Source organism: Microcaecilia unicolor, chromosome 2 (genome assembly GCF_901765095.1).
Source record: "Microcaecilia unicolor chromosome 2, aMicUni1.1, whole genome shotgun sequence".
NCBI lineage: Eukaryota > Metazoa > Chordata > Amphibia > Gymnophiona > Siphonopidae > Microcaecilia > Microcaecilia unicolor.
In genome coordinates, this window is record NC_044032.1 from 169025394 (window position 1) to 169040132 (window position 14739).

General features: G+C 48.3%; 1 protein-coding gene across 2 annotated transcripts in view; it reads right to left on the minus strand.

Moving 5' to 3' along the window:
• CAMK4 (calcium/calmodulin dependent protein kinase IV) overlaps positions 1–14739 on the minus strand; it is a 380765-nt gene that overhangs the window by 138768 nt on the left and 227258 nt on the right. For both annotated transcript variants that reach the window (XM_030193470.1, XM_030193471.1), the window contains exon 4: positions 12569–12651. In XM_030193470.1, coding sequence (XP_030049330.1) covers positions 12569–12651 — 83 coding nt within the window. The remainder of the gene's footprint in view (positions 1–12568; positions 12652–14739) is intronic.

A 14739-nucleotide genomic window follows, 5' to 3' on the forward strand; every position in this document is an offset into this window, starting at 1 on the left:
CCTCGGACCACCCTGGCACTAAACAAAGAGTGCTGAGGTGGTCAGAGCAGATATTCAGCAGCACTGTCCAGTCACGTGCTCTTGGCCATGCACCACGATTTAACCATCATACTCCTTCCCATAAAAGAAGCCAGACATCATACAGAAGCGATATCAGGCTGCAATGCTGAAGGGCCACACGTTTTCAAGATATCCCTAATTTTTATTTATTTTATTTATTTATTTATTTATTTTTATTGCTATCTTACAGATCAAAGTGGTTTACAAATTGACTAAAATCAAAATAACACAAAAGAAGAAAAATTAACTACAAAATCGAATAGGAAAGAAAAACAGCCGCTCATACTAACAACTGGGGATGGTCAAGGAAGAGAAGGTACAAAGGCATGGGGCAGAAGCGGAGCCAGGTTGACGACGCGGGGGGAGCGAGAGCAGACTTCCGCCGGTGCTGGCGCACATTTTCAATGTAACACATTGAGAAAAAAATAGGCGCCGGAGCTAGCAGAACTCCATGGCACCCCGCCTGGCTACGCCACTGGCATGGGGGTTAGGGAAAGAGAAGAGCAGGTCACCCAATGGATGATACACTGTACCCAGACTAGACCACATCAAAAGCAATGTTTTCAAAGCTACCTTAAATTTAGGTAGTGACAGCTTGGCACATATGGTTAGGATCAATGAGTTCCAATAAAATGGAGCAGCAAAAAAGAATACGCAGTGTCAAGTCGATTCCAGGAACGTTTGCTTTGGTAGTATTAAACTGTGATCATTTAATGCACGGAGTAAACAGGCTGGTGAGTATGGAATTGTAAGAGATGAGAGAGCTCTATCTGCATACAATAGAGACAGTGCAAGCAAATATATTGCATGCATATTTATTAGAGACATCCTGAAAATGTGACTGGTTTCCCACCTACCAGGATTGCAGCTTGACACTCCTGTCAGTCTCTCAATCAGTTTTAACCCATTTGCCAAGTAGCCAGTGGCTCAATGATCTAGTTTTATGTCTCTTTCAGTTGCTGAAAGGAGCTTCCTTCCTTCATGCTGTAAAATGATCTGATATAGCAAATTCACAAAGACACACACACACACACAAAACAGATATAGATATATGAAGCCCTACTTTGCACTAGAATTGAGACATCCCTGTTGAAATGCACACAATTCCCTCATTTTTTAAATAAAAAGCTCTACTGAATGCAGAGCCTTTTGTAAACTGTAAATAAAGATGCCAGGAAATACACATTTATTTGCTGACATATCCAGCATTCCTGGACATTTCTCGAAGAAACAGATTCTTTAAAAGAACAGTCTCACTTGGCAACTTCTGTGTGATCACTGGGAGGACACTGCATCACTTAAAAAACAAGTGTGGTGGATTTTCATTTCTGAGGATTTGTTCTTTTTTTCAATTGGTTTTTGCATTTGTCAAAATATGTAAGTTGCCACAATAATGAAGTTTTTTTGAACCTATGATTGCTTTCTGTTGAACAGTAAAACAATGTTATATCTGTTCTAAACTGAGATCTTTTTCCTTCTCTTTCAGCATATGTATATTTGAACACTTAATATTGACACATTGGAATTTATATTCTACTACCTTCCTTACACATCTACTATAATAAAACGCACCCTCAACGTTCTGAGGACAAAGGTTCTGAACTCAGAGCACAACGATAAAGGGTTCGTAACTTCATGGTGGTGAAGCCATCCCACTATGACTTTGTGCCCCGCCCACGCGTCAAATGTCATGACGACAAACGAACCCTTTAACGTTGTGCTGTGACTTCACAAACTTTGCCCACAGAACGTTAAGGGTGACAACAAATGAATCGCAAACAAGCAGGGAGAGGAGTACACTCCTCCCCCTGGATGTCCAACACCCACCCCCCGCGCCGCATCCCACCCAAAGCCAACCACGAAAAACAACAAAAAACAAGAAGCCCCACTCCAACATGCAACACCCACCCCCGCGCTGCCCCTCCATCAACCCACCCATGAAAAAAAACCCAACAAAATAAGCAAAGCAACAACCAACCCCACTCCTACTCAACCACCGACGCGTAGCTTTGCCGCCGGGGAACCTGAAACCCCGCAAGAACAAGTCCTGTCTTCTGACTCCGGCGTGATCTTCAGCATTACTAGCCTCTACAGGCAGGGCTTCTGTGCATCTGACGTCCTGCACGTGCAGGACGTCAGACGCAAAGAACCCCGCCCTGCACAGGCTAGCAATGCTGAAGATCACGTCGGAGTCAGCACAGCACACAACAAAGGACTTCTGCTGGCGGGATTTCAGGTCCCCCGCCAGCAAAACTACGAGACGGTAGGGTGGGATGGCAGCGGGGGGGGGGCAGTGGCATCGTGCGGCGGCGGCGGGTGCCTCTTGCGGAGAACACTCCGACGAAAACCTTGCTAGCGCCCGTTTCATATGTGTCAGAAACGGGCCTTTTTCACTAGTTATATAATAAAAGTGTAATTGGGATACTAGTTTGCAATCTATGCATAAGTCTCAAATGGGCACCAATTAATAGACTTTTACGATAATCAGGACCTGAGTCACCAACTGAAGGGACTGTTCTGCTCATTCTATCATCTCACATACAAATTGACATGATTTATGTGCAATTTTGCGCATGTAATACTAGCAGTTATGCACATAAATGATGCCATTAATTAGGCTATAATTGTCACTAACAATCAATCGTAGGCATTAATTGCTGTTGATTGGCACTAATTGGTACTAATTTACACATATACGTATAATTGCACGAAGGGCCCCTTTTACCAAGCGGTGGCAAAAGGCGCCCTTTGGTCACATCAGTACACGGGTTTGGTGAGCGCTGAGGCCCCCTTTTACCACCGCCCAGTAAAAGGTAATTTCCGGCCAAGGAAGGAAATGGCCATGCAGTAAGTGAAGAACTTGCTGCGCAGCCACTTCCTGGGGGAGCCCTTACTGCCTACTATTTAGAAGACGGTAAGGGATCCCGTGCTAACCCGGTGGTAACCGGGCAGCATATTACCGCTGAGTAAGCCCCCGGTGCTTTAAAAAAAATCTGACATGCCAGAAATGGTGTGGGCAGGCACTACTGTCAGGTTCCTGTGATAGTGCCAAATTGGCGTGTCACAAGCCCCCTGTTGCGCCTTTGTGAAAGGGTCCCTTAGTCCCTATTCTGTATTATTAGAATGTAATTTCAATTGTACATGAGGGAGGGTCACGGCTAGGGTAGGGGTGTGCCTAGCACTTATGTGCTAGCTTTATATTTATTTAGATTTTTGCTCACACCTTTTTCAGTAGTTGCTCAAGATGAGTCACATTCAGGTACTCTGGATATTTCTCTGTCCCAAGAGGGCTCACAATCTAAGTTTATACCTGAGGCAATGGAGGGTTAAGTGACTTGCCCAAGATCACAAGGAGCAGCAGTGGGATTTGAACCGGCCACCTCTGGATTTCAAGACTGGTGCTCTAACCACTAGGTAACATCTGAGGCTGGCAAAGAGGTTGGTAAGTAATGTTTTTCATCACATTTTTGGAGGGTGGGAGGGAGTTAGTGACCACTGGGGGAATAAGGGGAGGTCATTCCTGATTCCCTGCAGTGGTCATCTGCCTATTTAGGACACCTTGTTGTGCCTTATTCGTAAAAAAAAAAAATACAGGTCTAGCTCAAAACGTCTGCATTTTAGTCCTGGACGTTTTTGTTTTGTTCCATTATGGTTGAAAAACGTCTAAGTCTTGGGAGCACCCAAGTTCCACCCTGAACATGCCCCTGGCACTCCCCCTTGAGATTTGGACGCACTTCTGGTGGACTTCAGAGAAAATCATCTAAAAATAGTTTCGAAAATACGGATTTGGACGTTTTTGTGAGAAAAACCTCCAAATGCAGACTAATGTCACTTTTATAGAATACTAGTAAAAAAGGCCCGTTTCTGACACAAATGAAACGGGCGCTAGCAAGGTTTTCCTCAGAGTGTGTATGTTTGAGAGATGGAGTGTATGTGAGAGATGGAGTGTGTGTGTCAGAGAGAGAATGAGAGAGAGACAGAGTGTGTGTGTGTGTGTGACAGGGAGATAGAGTGTGATTGACAGAGACTGTGTCAGAAAGAATGTATGTGAGAGACAGTGAGTGAGTGCGTGTGTGCCCCCACCCCCCCTCTCGCAGGGCCCCCCTCCCCACCCCCACCTCTCTGGTCTCCGGACCCCCTCCCCACCTCCCTCTCCCCTGCCCCCCCTCCAGCCATCCATGTCCAGCGACCCTCCCCTCCCCTGTCCCCCCTCCAGCCACCCATGTCCAGCGTCCCTCCCCTCCTCCTCCCCCCCTGCCCCCCTCCAGCCACCCATGTCCAGCGACCCTCCCCCCCCCTTCCCCCCCACCCGCAGCTGCCACTGGTAACGCTGTCCGGCCGCTGCTGCTTCTCCTGTTGAGCAGCAGCGGCCGCTACGAAAAGAAAAAAAGCAATAAATGTTTTTAAACATCAAACGCAGCACCGTAGACAGCCATCAGGCATTGGCTGTTGGCTCTGCAGCCGCTCCTCCTCTCGCGTCTCTCGTTGCTGCACTCCTCCGGGGTCTTACTCCAGGGGCAGTGACGTGGAGGTGAGAGGAGGATCGGCTGCAGAGGCGACAGTGAATGCCTGATGGCTGTCTACGGTGCCGCGCTTGATGTTTAAAACATTTATGGTTTTTTTCTTTTCGTAGCAGCCGCTGCTGCTCAACAGGAGAAGCAGCAACAGCAGCCAGACAGCGTTACCAGTGGCAGCTGCGGGTGGCGAGGGGGTTAATGTGCCCGGGGGTGGGGCCTGGGTGATGCACCAGGGGGGGGGGGGGTTGATGCACCAAGGGTGGCGACGGCGGGTTGGCGGCGGGAGGGTCGTCAGCAGGGGGGGGGGTGCAAAGTTGGTGGTAGTGGTGGTGGCGGGGGAGGGGGTCGGCAGCTTTCGTTGAGTGCTGGTGGGTTGGCTGGAGCGGGAGTGAGAGGGGTGCTGTGAGTGGCAGAGTGACATATTGTGCGGGGGGGGGGCTGAGTGCGGCTGTGAGGTTACAAACACTACAGGGCTTCAAGGCTTCAGGGCTTCACTTGGACTGAGGCAGCTTCAGAACGTTGGAGTTGTGAATTATGTGTGGGTGGGGTGGGGCGGGGCTGAGGGGGGGTCTATGACTGGTACTGAGAGCTTACGAACACTACAGGGCTTCATGGCTTCACGGCTTCAGGGCTTCACTGCCACGGAGTGAGCTTCAGAACGCTAGAGGTGGGAATTATTTATATAGAAGATTATTATTATTGCTACAGTTCTATAACCTGCAAAACACGACAAAAGTTTGCTGCATGTAACAACAGACAAAAACTAAACAAAGATCAGGAATTACAATGTTTAAACCAGATTATACAATACTTAAAAAAAAAAAAAACAACTCAGTTACCACAAATTAATAAAATTTCTTAAAAAGAAATGTCTAAGGCAGTGGTTCCCAAACCTGGTCCTGAAGGCACCCCAGCCAGTCAGGTTTTCAGGATACCCACAATGAATATTCATGAGAAAGATTTGCATGCAGTTGAGGTAGTGCATGCAAATCTCACTCATGAATATTCATTGTGGGTATTCTGAAAACCTGAAAGGCTGGGGTGCCTCCAGGATCAGGTTTGGGAACCACTGTCTTAAGGGCTTTCCTAAACTGACGATAACCACAAATTCTTGAGAAAAGAAGGAAGAGAATTCCAAAACCGGGCAGCCTGATATAGAAAAGTGGATTGAAAAATCCTCTCTGCCTTTACATGGCGAAATGAGGGAAACTTCTAGTAGACCTAGAAATAAAATCATTTAAAAAGCCAAGATGAAAACCTAAATAAGCACAAGGGTAGATTCACACCATGCTTGATAGGTCAAAGCTGATGCCTTAAATTGAAATCTTGCTTCTAATGGTAGCACAGGATAACAAAGGAGTAATATGATCATATTTGTCTGCTGCAAGAATAATTCTTGCCGCTGCATTCTGTACTTGTAATTTAGACTTCAGCAACTTTGTGCAACTGATACAAATACCCAGTGTACCTGCATGTAACTCACCTTGAGCTACTACTGAAAAAGGTGTGAGCAAAATCTAAATAAATAAATAATAGAGTTGCAATAGACAGGGCCGTGCTGACACGGTAAGCGAGGTAAGCATGGCAGGAGGGCGCCATCCTCTGGGGGGCGCCCCGCCGCACCATGCTTACCTCGCCCTCTTCTCCCCAGATCCTTGTCCTTTTTTTTTTGTTTAAATTTACCTCTCTGGTGTGTGGCAGCATAGCGTTAGTGAGGAGGCGGCGCTCCCCCACCCCGACGTGTCAGTCTCTTCCCTTCGCTCGGTTCCGCCTTCTTCTGACATCAGAAATGACGTCAGAAGAAGGCGGGACACTGAGCGAAGGGAAGAAGACACGTCGGGGCGGGGGAGTGCCGCCTCCTTCTCACTAACGCTACGCTGCCGCGCGCCGGAGAGGTAAATTTAAACAAAAAGGAAAAGGATCTGGGGAGAAGAGGGCGGGTAGTGTAGCGATCGTTTTCGGGGGGGGCGCACCGGCGGGGCCAACTGCAGGGTGGCGCCAGAGACCCTATGCACGGCCCTGGCAATAGACCAGTTTTGAAAGTATCAAAACCCGAACCAACCATCTAAAAACAGACAGATACACCTTATGAACCTTATGCCACAACTGCCAGCATTTAGGCGTGAGCAATGATGCCTGCTATTGCCATGGCATAAATGCTCGTGCCTAAACATTGGCGTATAAATGCCAACTTATGTTAGAGTTCTAGAATGGAAGTTACGTGTGTATTGACCATTACAGAATTTGCACTTTACATGAGAATTATTTATTTATTTGTTACATTTGTATCCCACATTTTCCCACCTATTTGTACGCTCAATGTGGCTTACATAGTACCGGAGAGGCGTCTGCAGACTCCGGTGAGAACAAATACAAAGTGATGTTGTGGTAAGATAAAGTTCATGTGGCAGAGCCACATTAGGGAAGCGTACATCGGAAGAATTGCGTTTTGTCCATTATGTACTTTAGTTTTGTTGTGTGGCAGGGATCAGGCATTTAAGTTGGATCGGTGGGGTATGCCTTTTTGAACAGGTTAGTTTTTAGTGATAGTTTGGAACCTAACTTTACGTGACTTTTTTTGGACTGACCCCGTGTGTCTAAAAATGGACAGCGATTTAACTGCAGTTTTTAAAAAGTTATCTTCACAACCCATACTACCCGTGCTTCCAAATTTTAAAAAGTTTCCCCGTGCTCTCCTTTGCAAATGCAGAACTCTTCTAGCTCAGAAATATTCTTAGATCTGCTTCATGGCCGCTGAGAGGGGGGGCAAAATTCTCCAGGCCCGGGCCTCCACGGGGGGGCCAGGCGCAGGGCTTTCTCTCTCTCTCTTGCTCCTGATGGGATCCGGGTGACCACGTCCAAACAAGAGCCGGAGAGAGAAAACTCTGGCGCCAGGCCCCCCCCCCCCCCCTGCATTGTCTGCCTAGCAGCTGCTGGGCCCTCAGGCTGTGCATACTCAGTTTTGAGACTGAGCATGTGCGACCTGAGGAAAGCAGCTGCAGGGGCAGGCAATGCTGGGCAGAGGAAGGAGCCACGCTGCCTGCAGCTGGCGGGGCCAGCCAAAGTACTTCAAGCAGGCAGTGGCGATGACGATTTGGGGGGGGGGGGGCGGCAACTGCGATTCTGCCCTGGGCCCAGCTCAGTCTATTGGAGGCCCTGATCTCCTTGCATGCACTATCCCCCAGATTCTATATAGCGCGCTTAGAGATCCGCACCAAAATCGGCGTAGATTCTACAGTATAACAATGCGCATAACGCTGCAAGCTTAACAAGCTAATGAGTGCTGATAACAGCACTTAACAACCAATAATGAGCACTGATTAGAATTTACATGCACAACTCGCTAAGCGTATTCTGTAATTAAGTACGCCGAACCTCTAACACACGCAGGCAAAAAGGGGCATGGTTAAGGGCAGGGAAATGGGCATTTCATGGGTGCTCTGAAAATTACGCACGTAGTTATAAAATATGGCCCAGTGTGCTTAAATGTAGTCGGCACTGATTTCAGCGCTGATTTTTTAGGTGCCATATATAGAATCTCCCCCTATATACCTGCGATCACCCCACAGATTTTCAAAAATATTCAAGTCTGGGACCTGTGAAGCCCATTCCAAAACCTGCTTCTTTCTGACCTGTAAGCATTTCATGGTTAAATTTGTTTCAGATCATTGTCTTGCTGAAATATCCAACCTTTTTTCAGTTTCATTTTCTTAAATGACTGTGATACAATTAGCTTCTCTAATAAGTTGATATTTAGTTGAATCCATTCTTCCACCCACACAGTATTTACTGTGCCACTGGCTGCCACACAGCCCCAAGGCATAATAAATCCACCCCTGTGTTTAACAGTTGGCAAAGTGTTCTTTTCTTCAAATGTTTCATCCTTTTTCCAAATATATCTTAAATGGTATTAGTTCAACAGTCAGTCCAAAGTATTTTGTTACAAAGCACTTCAGACTTATTAAGCTTTTCTTTTGCATTCTTCAGATGATGACTTTTCTGATGAGATTGTAGAAAAAGTTTCCCTCTGGCAGCTGATCATTGTTGTGTAAGCAATGCTATACTGTGGACCTGTGGAAAACTGTATACACTAAACTTTTCAGCAGATCATTTGCATATCTGACCAGTTTTGGGGCAGTTCTATCAGAGATTTTCCTTGGTCTTCCACAGAGGACAGAATTAAGGCAGAAGCAAACTAGGGCCCACATGTTTAGGAGTCGTCCTCTCTAATGTGCTAATTCAATGGCTAAACCAGAGGTTCCCAAACCTTTTTGCTTCACGGCACCCTTGGTGTCCGAGCAATTTTTCGTGGCACCCCCCCCCCCCATACGTCTCCACCCCACACAGTTCTCTACTGACCTCCCCCCCACATTGTTTCCACTGCTCACCTTCACCTGGAGCAACCCTGGGGGGGCCTCCTTTGCCCCCTTGTGTCTCCATCTCCCCCTTTTCCTGTCCCAATGTTCCTCCCTGCCCAGCATCTTTTCTTTGTCCTTGTCTCTCCCCATATTCAGCTTCTCCCTTCTTTTTTCCCTTTTTCCCATACGATCCTGCCCTGCCCACCCTACCCCACTTGAGTGCCACGTCTCTTCCTCTCTCTTCCAGGCCTGCCCACACTCTGACAAGTCTGACTTCTCTCCCCTTCAACCTTCCTCCTCCAATCAAGTCTCTCTTCCCCACTCCCAGTGAGCTCTGCATCTCTCCCTCTTGCCAGCTCTCCTCCGTAGCCCCAGTCTCCTGTAACTCTCCAGCAGCGGTGATGATTAAGAAAGTTTTTCACCAGTATCATGGCCTCTTCTCAGGCACGCCCCACCTATGCGGATAACAGGAAGTTGCATCAAAGTAGGTGGGATGCTCCAAAGAAGAAGGCAGCTCCGATGTTGGTGGAAAACTGTCTCAATCGCCACTACCAGAGAGGTACAGGGGCCTGGGGCTACAAAGAGCCGGTGGAAGGGAGAAGAAGAGATGCAGGACTTATGGGGCACAGGAAAGGGAATAGAAAAAGAGACATAATGAGGGAGCAGCAGCAGTTCAGGTGGCGGTGGGAGGGAGTTCAGGATTTGCCACAGCACCATGGGCGTAGTTTGGGGGGCGAGGGGGGCACTGCCCCCCCCCCAAACGTAGGGCTGGAGCAATGCTGCAGGCAGCTCTCCCTCCATCCTGCCCTCAGCTCTCAGCTCCCTGACCGACAGCCCTCCTCTCCGTTCCATGCCACCCCCCCCCCCCCCGCGTTTAACCCTTTTATTTTCAGTAGCAGCGACGACAGTGAAGCAGAACACACTGCAGGCTTGCCTCCAGCTTCTCCCTTCCCTCACACAGTGTCCCGCCCTTGTGGAAACAGGAAATTCATCATCACAGAAGGCAGGACACTGTGTGAGGGAAGGGAGAAGCTGAAGGCAAGCACACTGTGTTGTCTTCTTCACTGCTGTCGCTGCCACTGAAAATAAAAGGGTTAAACGTGCAGGGGGCAGGAACGAACGGAGAGGAGGGCTGTCGGGGAGCTGAGGGAGGGCAGGGAGAATCACTGGACATGGATGGGAGGGGAGGGAAGGGGGAGAGAAGAGATCGCTGGACATAGAGAGGAGAGGAGGGGAGGGCAGGGGGAGAAAAGAGATCGCTGGACATGGAGAAGAGGGGAGGGGAAGGGGGAGAGAAGAGATCACTGGACAGGAGAGGAGGGGAGGGCAGGAGAGAGAGGGGAGAATTGCAGGACATGGATGGATGGAGGGGGCAGGGGAGAGAGGAAATTTGCTGGATATGGATGGATGGATGGAGGAGAGGGCAGGGGAGAATGGAGAGTTACTGGACATGGATGGATGGAGGGGAGGGCAGGGGGGAGAGGAGAACTGCTGGACATGGATGGATGAATGGAGGCAGGGGAGAGAGGAAATTTGCTAGATATGGGTGGATGGAGGAGAGGGCAGGGGAGAATGGAGAGTTGCTGGACATGGATGGATGAATGGGGGCAGGGGAAAGAGGAATTTTGCTGGATGTCCGTGGCAGCGACTTCAGTAAAGAAGAAGGCACTGCAGGCTCGCCTCCAGCTTCTTCTTCCCCTCTGCACACAGTGTCCCGCCTTTTCCGATGATGCATTTCCTGTTTCCGCGAGGGCGGGACACTGTGTGAAGAGAGAAGGGAGAAGCTGGAGGCGAGCCTGCAGTGCCTTCTTCTTTACTGACGTCGCTGCCACGGACAGTAAAAGGGTTAAACGCTTGGGGGGGGGAAGGAACAGAGCTGAGTCTGGCTGCCGGGGTGGAGGGAGGGGAGGAGGAACGGAGCTGAGTCGGGCTGCCGGTCGGGGAGCTGAGTCAAGCTGCCGGGGGGGGGGGGGAGGGGAGAAAGAACAGAGCTGAGTCGTGCTGCCGGGGAGGGGAGGGGGAGGAGGAACGAAGCTGAGTCGGGCTGCCGGTCGGGGAGCTAAGTCGAGCTGCCGGGGGGAGGGGAGAAGGAACGGAGCTGAGTCGGGCTGCTGGTCGGGAAGCTGAATCGGGAGGGAAGGAGACCTGCACCTGTGGGGTAGAGAATAAAAAGGTGCCGGTACGCCGCACCATTGCGTACCGGCACAAAAAAAGCACTGCTGTTACCTACCCATAATCACTTTACCCTTAAGGAGATATGAAGCTAACACTTCAATATAACATTTCTTATCACTACACAAATACATTACGTTTGTTATTACAAATACAAATTGGTATTCTCTATATTTTGAGTCCAAATGTTATAAGAAATCCTTTCTGTGCTGAAGAGCTTCTTGTGTTGCAATCATTAATGATATATATCAACCAAAGTTATTATGTAAACGTTCCTTTTTTAAGGAATGTTATAGCTGTTTTCCTTTTGTCAACACTGTACTGACTCCTCGGGTCACTTTTCACATTCTCCTTCGGTACCTCAGTGATGTTCTTTCATTATCATATTCAAATCGCAAACTTAACTTCCATTGCTGTGAGCTTTCTTCTCTTGAACTAAAACGCAGTTGTCAAACCCAACGCAATCGATACGTTTCACTTTTCCGCGTCTTCAGGGGTTTAACTTATCAAATGATTCAGGCTGCTTCCACATGACGGGACTCCTACAGGTGGAAGCAGCCTGAATCATTTGTTAAGTTAAACCCCTGAAGATGGCAATGGAGGGTTAAGTGACTTGCCCAGAGTCAGAAGAAGCTGTTCTGGAAATTGAACCCAGTTCACCAGGATCAAAGCCTACTGCACTAACCAGTGGGCTACTCCTCCACTCCATGAATGTTCTTCTTTGAATGCAGACTTTCCTATTTAATTTATGGAGTTCTTTTCCTGTTTAAGGGGCCCTTTTACTAAGCTATGGTAGGGCTACCACGTGGGTAGCATGTGCCAAATTGACCCTACCGCTGGGGGTAGGGTTTCCTGCAGTAGAAAATTATTTCCTGCCATGGTAAAAAATGGCCCAGCGTGTGCCAATTTCAAGCGCCAAACGTAGCACAGGGCACTTTTTACCGTGGCTTAGTAAAAGGGTCCCTAAATGTTGGTTTTAGATTGTACACCGCCTAGATATGCACTGTCAGTACAGGCAGTATAAAAGTTTTAATCAGTGGCGGCCCAAGATAAAATGCTGTAGTCCCCGTCCCCCCGGGCCAAAATCCGACATCTCCCCCCTTTCCTTCCTCCGCCACCTTCCCCGAGTTCACCTTCTTTTTCTGTTTTCCAAAAGCCAGCGACGGCAGCGATTTCTATACGCTGCCCTGCCACCAGCACCAGCCTCTTCTCTACTGCGGCCCATCTCTGAGGAAACAGGAAGTTACGTCAGAGAGACGGGCAGCAGTAGAGAAGAGGCTGGTGCCAGCAACAGGGCAGCGTATAGGAATTGCTACTGCTGCCGACATTTGAAAAATGGAAAAAGAATGTAAACTCGGGGAAGGGGGTAGAGGAAAGAAAGGGGGCCGCAGGTGGCCTAATGGTAGGGCCGCTACTGGGTTTAATAAACATAAACAGTCAGTTATTCCATATGGCACTCACCTGTCAAATAGTTCACCACCTGTTACTAGCTCCAGAACCAAGCTGATTTCAGTGGGCGTTTCAAATACCTCCAGTAGTTTTATCTGCAATATAATTGTAGTCAATATACACATTAGGATTCTTTGTTTTTGCTAGGTTTCCTATGTTTAAATGACAACTGGTAAATTCAAAATGAAACTAGTAAAACATCAACATATTACTGAATTTATTCTTCTTTGAAATATCAATTATTCAACATGACATTGAGGACAGCACAAATACGATGGTTTTAATACTCCAATCCACTCTTTACCTTTTTTAGGCATGTAGATCTATGCAATGGTTTCGCCCACTTACCCCTGTGACGTGGAGGGGCATAATCGAATGTCGCCGGCGAAATAGGTCGATCTATTTTGGCAGCGGCGTAACAGCTGGCCGGAACTGTATTTTCAAAAAATGCCTTGGATTTCGCTGGGTTTGAGATCGCCGGTTTTGTTTTTCAGCGATAATGGAAAAACATGCCGGCCATCTCAAACCCGGCGAAATCCAAGGCATGTGGTCGTGGGAGGAGCCAGCATTTGTAGTGCACTGGTCCCCCTGACATGCCAGGACACCAACCGGGTACCCTAGGGGGCACTTCTAAAAATTAAAAAAATATATACAAATACATCCTAGGTCCATAGCTCCCTTACCTTGGGTGCTGAGCCCCCCAAAACCCACTCCCCACAACTCTCCATTACCATAGCCCTTATGGGCGAAGGGGGGCACCTACACGTGGGTACAGTGGGTTTTGGGGGGGTTTGGAGGGCTCAACACTTAGCACCACAAGTGTAACAGGAAGGGGGGCGGGGATGGACCTGGGTCTGCCTGTCTGAAGTGCACTGCACCCATTAAAAACTGCTCCAGGGACCTGCATTCTGCTGTCAGGGAGCTGGGTATGACATTTGAGGCTGGCATAGAGGCTGGCAAAAGTGTTTTATTTTTATTTTTTTAGTGTGGGAGGGGGTTGGTGACCACTGGGGGAGTATGGGGAGGTCATCCCCCATTCCCTCCGGTGGTCATCTGGTCAATTGGGCACCTTTTTGAGGCTTGGTCGTGAAAATTAAAGGACCAAGTAAACCCGGCGAAATACTGATGAACACCGCTTTTTTTTTTCATTATCCGCGAAAGCCGGCCATCTGGTAGCCACGCCCATGTCCCGCCTTCGCGCCAACATGTCCCCTTGCACTTTCACCGGCGCGGCGATGGGAAAGCAGTGATGGTGTCAAAAACGCAGCTTTCGATTATACCGATTTTGCCGCTTTTGCGAAATCGCCGGCCATCTCCCGATTTATGTCGGAAGGTGGCCGACGATCACTTTCGAAAATAAGCCTGATAGTAACATAGTAAGTGGTGGCAGATAAAGACCTGAACAGTCCATCCAATCTGCCCAACAGTCACATCGATTCATGATTAAATCAACAATGAATACGATATTATATACTTCATCCTGGTCTTTCTTTGGCGTTTCTGGGACATGGACCATAGAAGTCCACCCAGCCCTGTCCTTATGTTCCAACTACTGGAGTTGCTGTCAAAGCCCACCCCAGTCTATCTGAATCCGTCTTGTCATTTGCGCGACGCAGACCGTAAAAGTCTGCCAAGCACTGTCCTCGATTCCAGCTACTGAAGTTGCAGTTGAAGCCCTTTCCAGCCCATCCTAAACCAGAAGGCCATACACAGAACACAGACCTACAAGTCTGACCGGCACCGGCTTTAGTTCATCACAGCCGATGTCGCCATCTAAGCAGATTCTATATATGGCACTCAAATTGCAAATGGGGAACTTGGGCACGCGCCCAGTTTGAAGGTGCAATTTAACTGAATAGTGAACCAATTAGTGCTGATAATTGGGTGCTAATAATCAATTATCCATGCTAATTGGCAACAATTAGAACTTATTTGCGCATCTTGCAGATGTGCAAGTAAATTCTAGTGTGCAGATCTAAAAAGGGGGCATGGCTATGGGAGGGTCATGGGCATTCCAAGAATTTACCTACATTGTTACAGAATACGCCTGATCCGCGCCTAATTTAAGCACAGTGATTTATACCAGGTTTTAGTTGGTATAAATCCTTGCGCCTAAAAGTCAGGCACGGTTTCTGGCGCTAAACACTGTTCTATAAATAGCACTCAATTTGGAGTGCCATTTA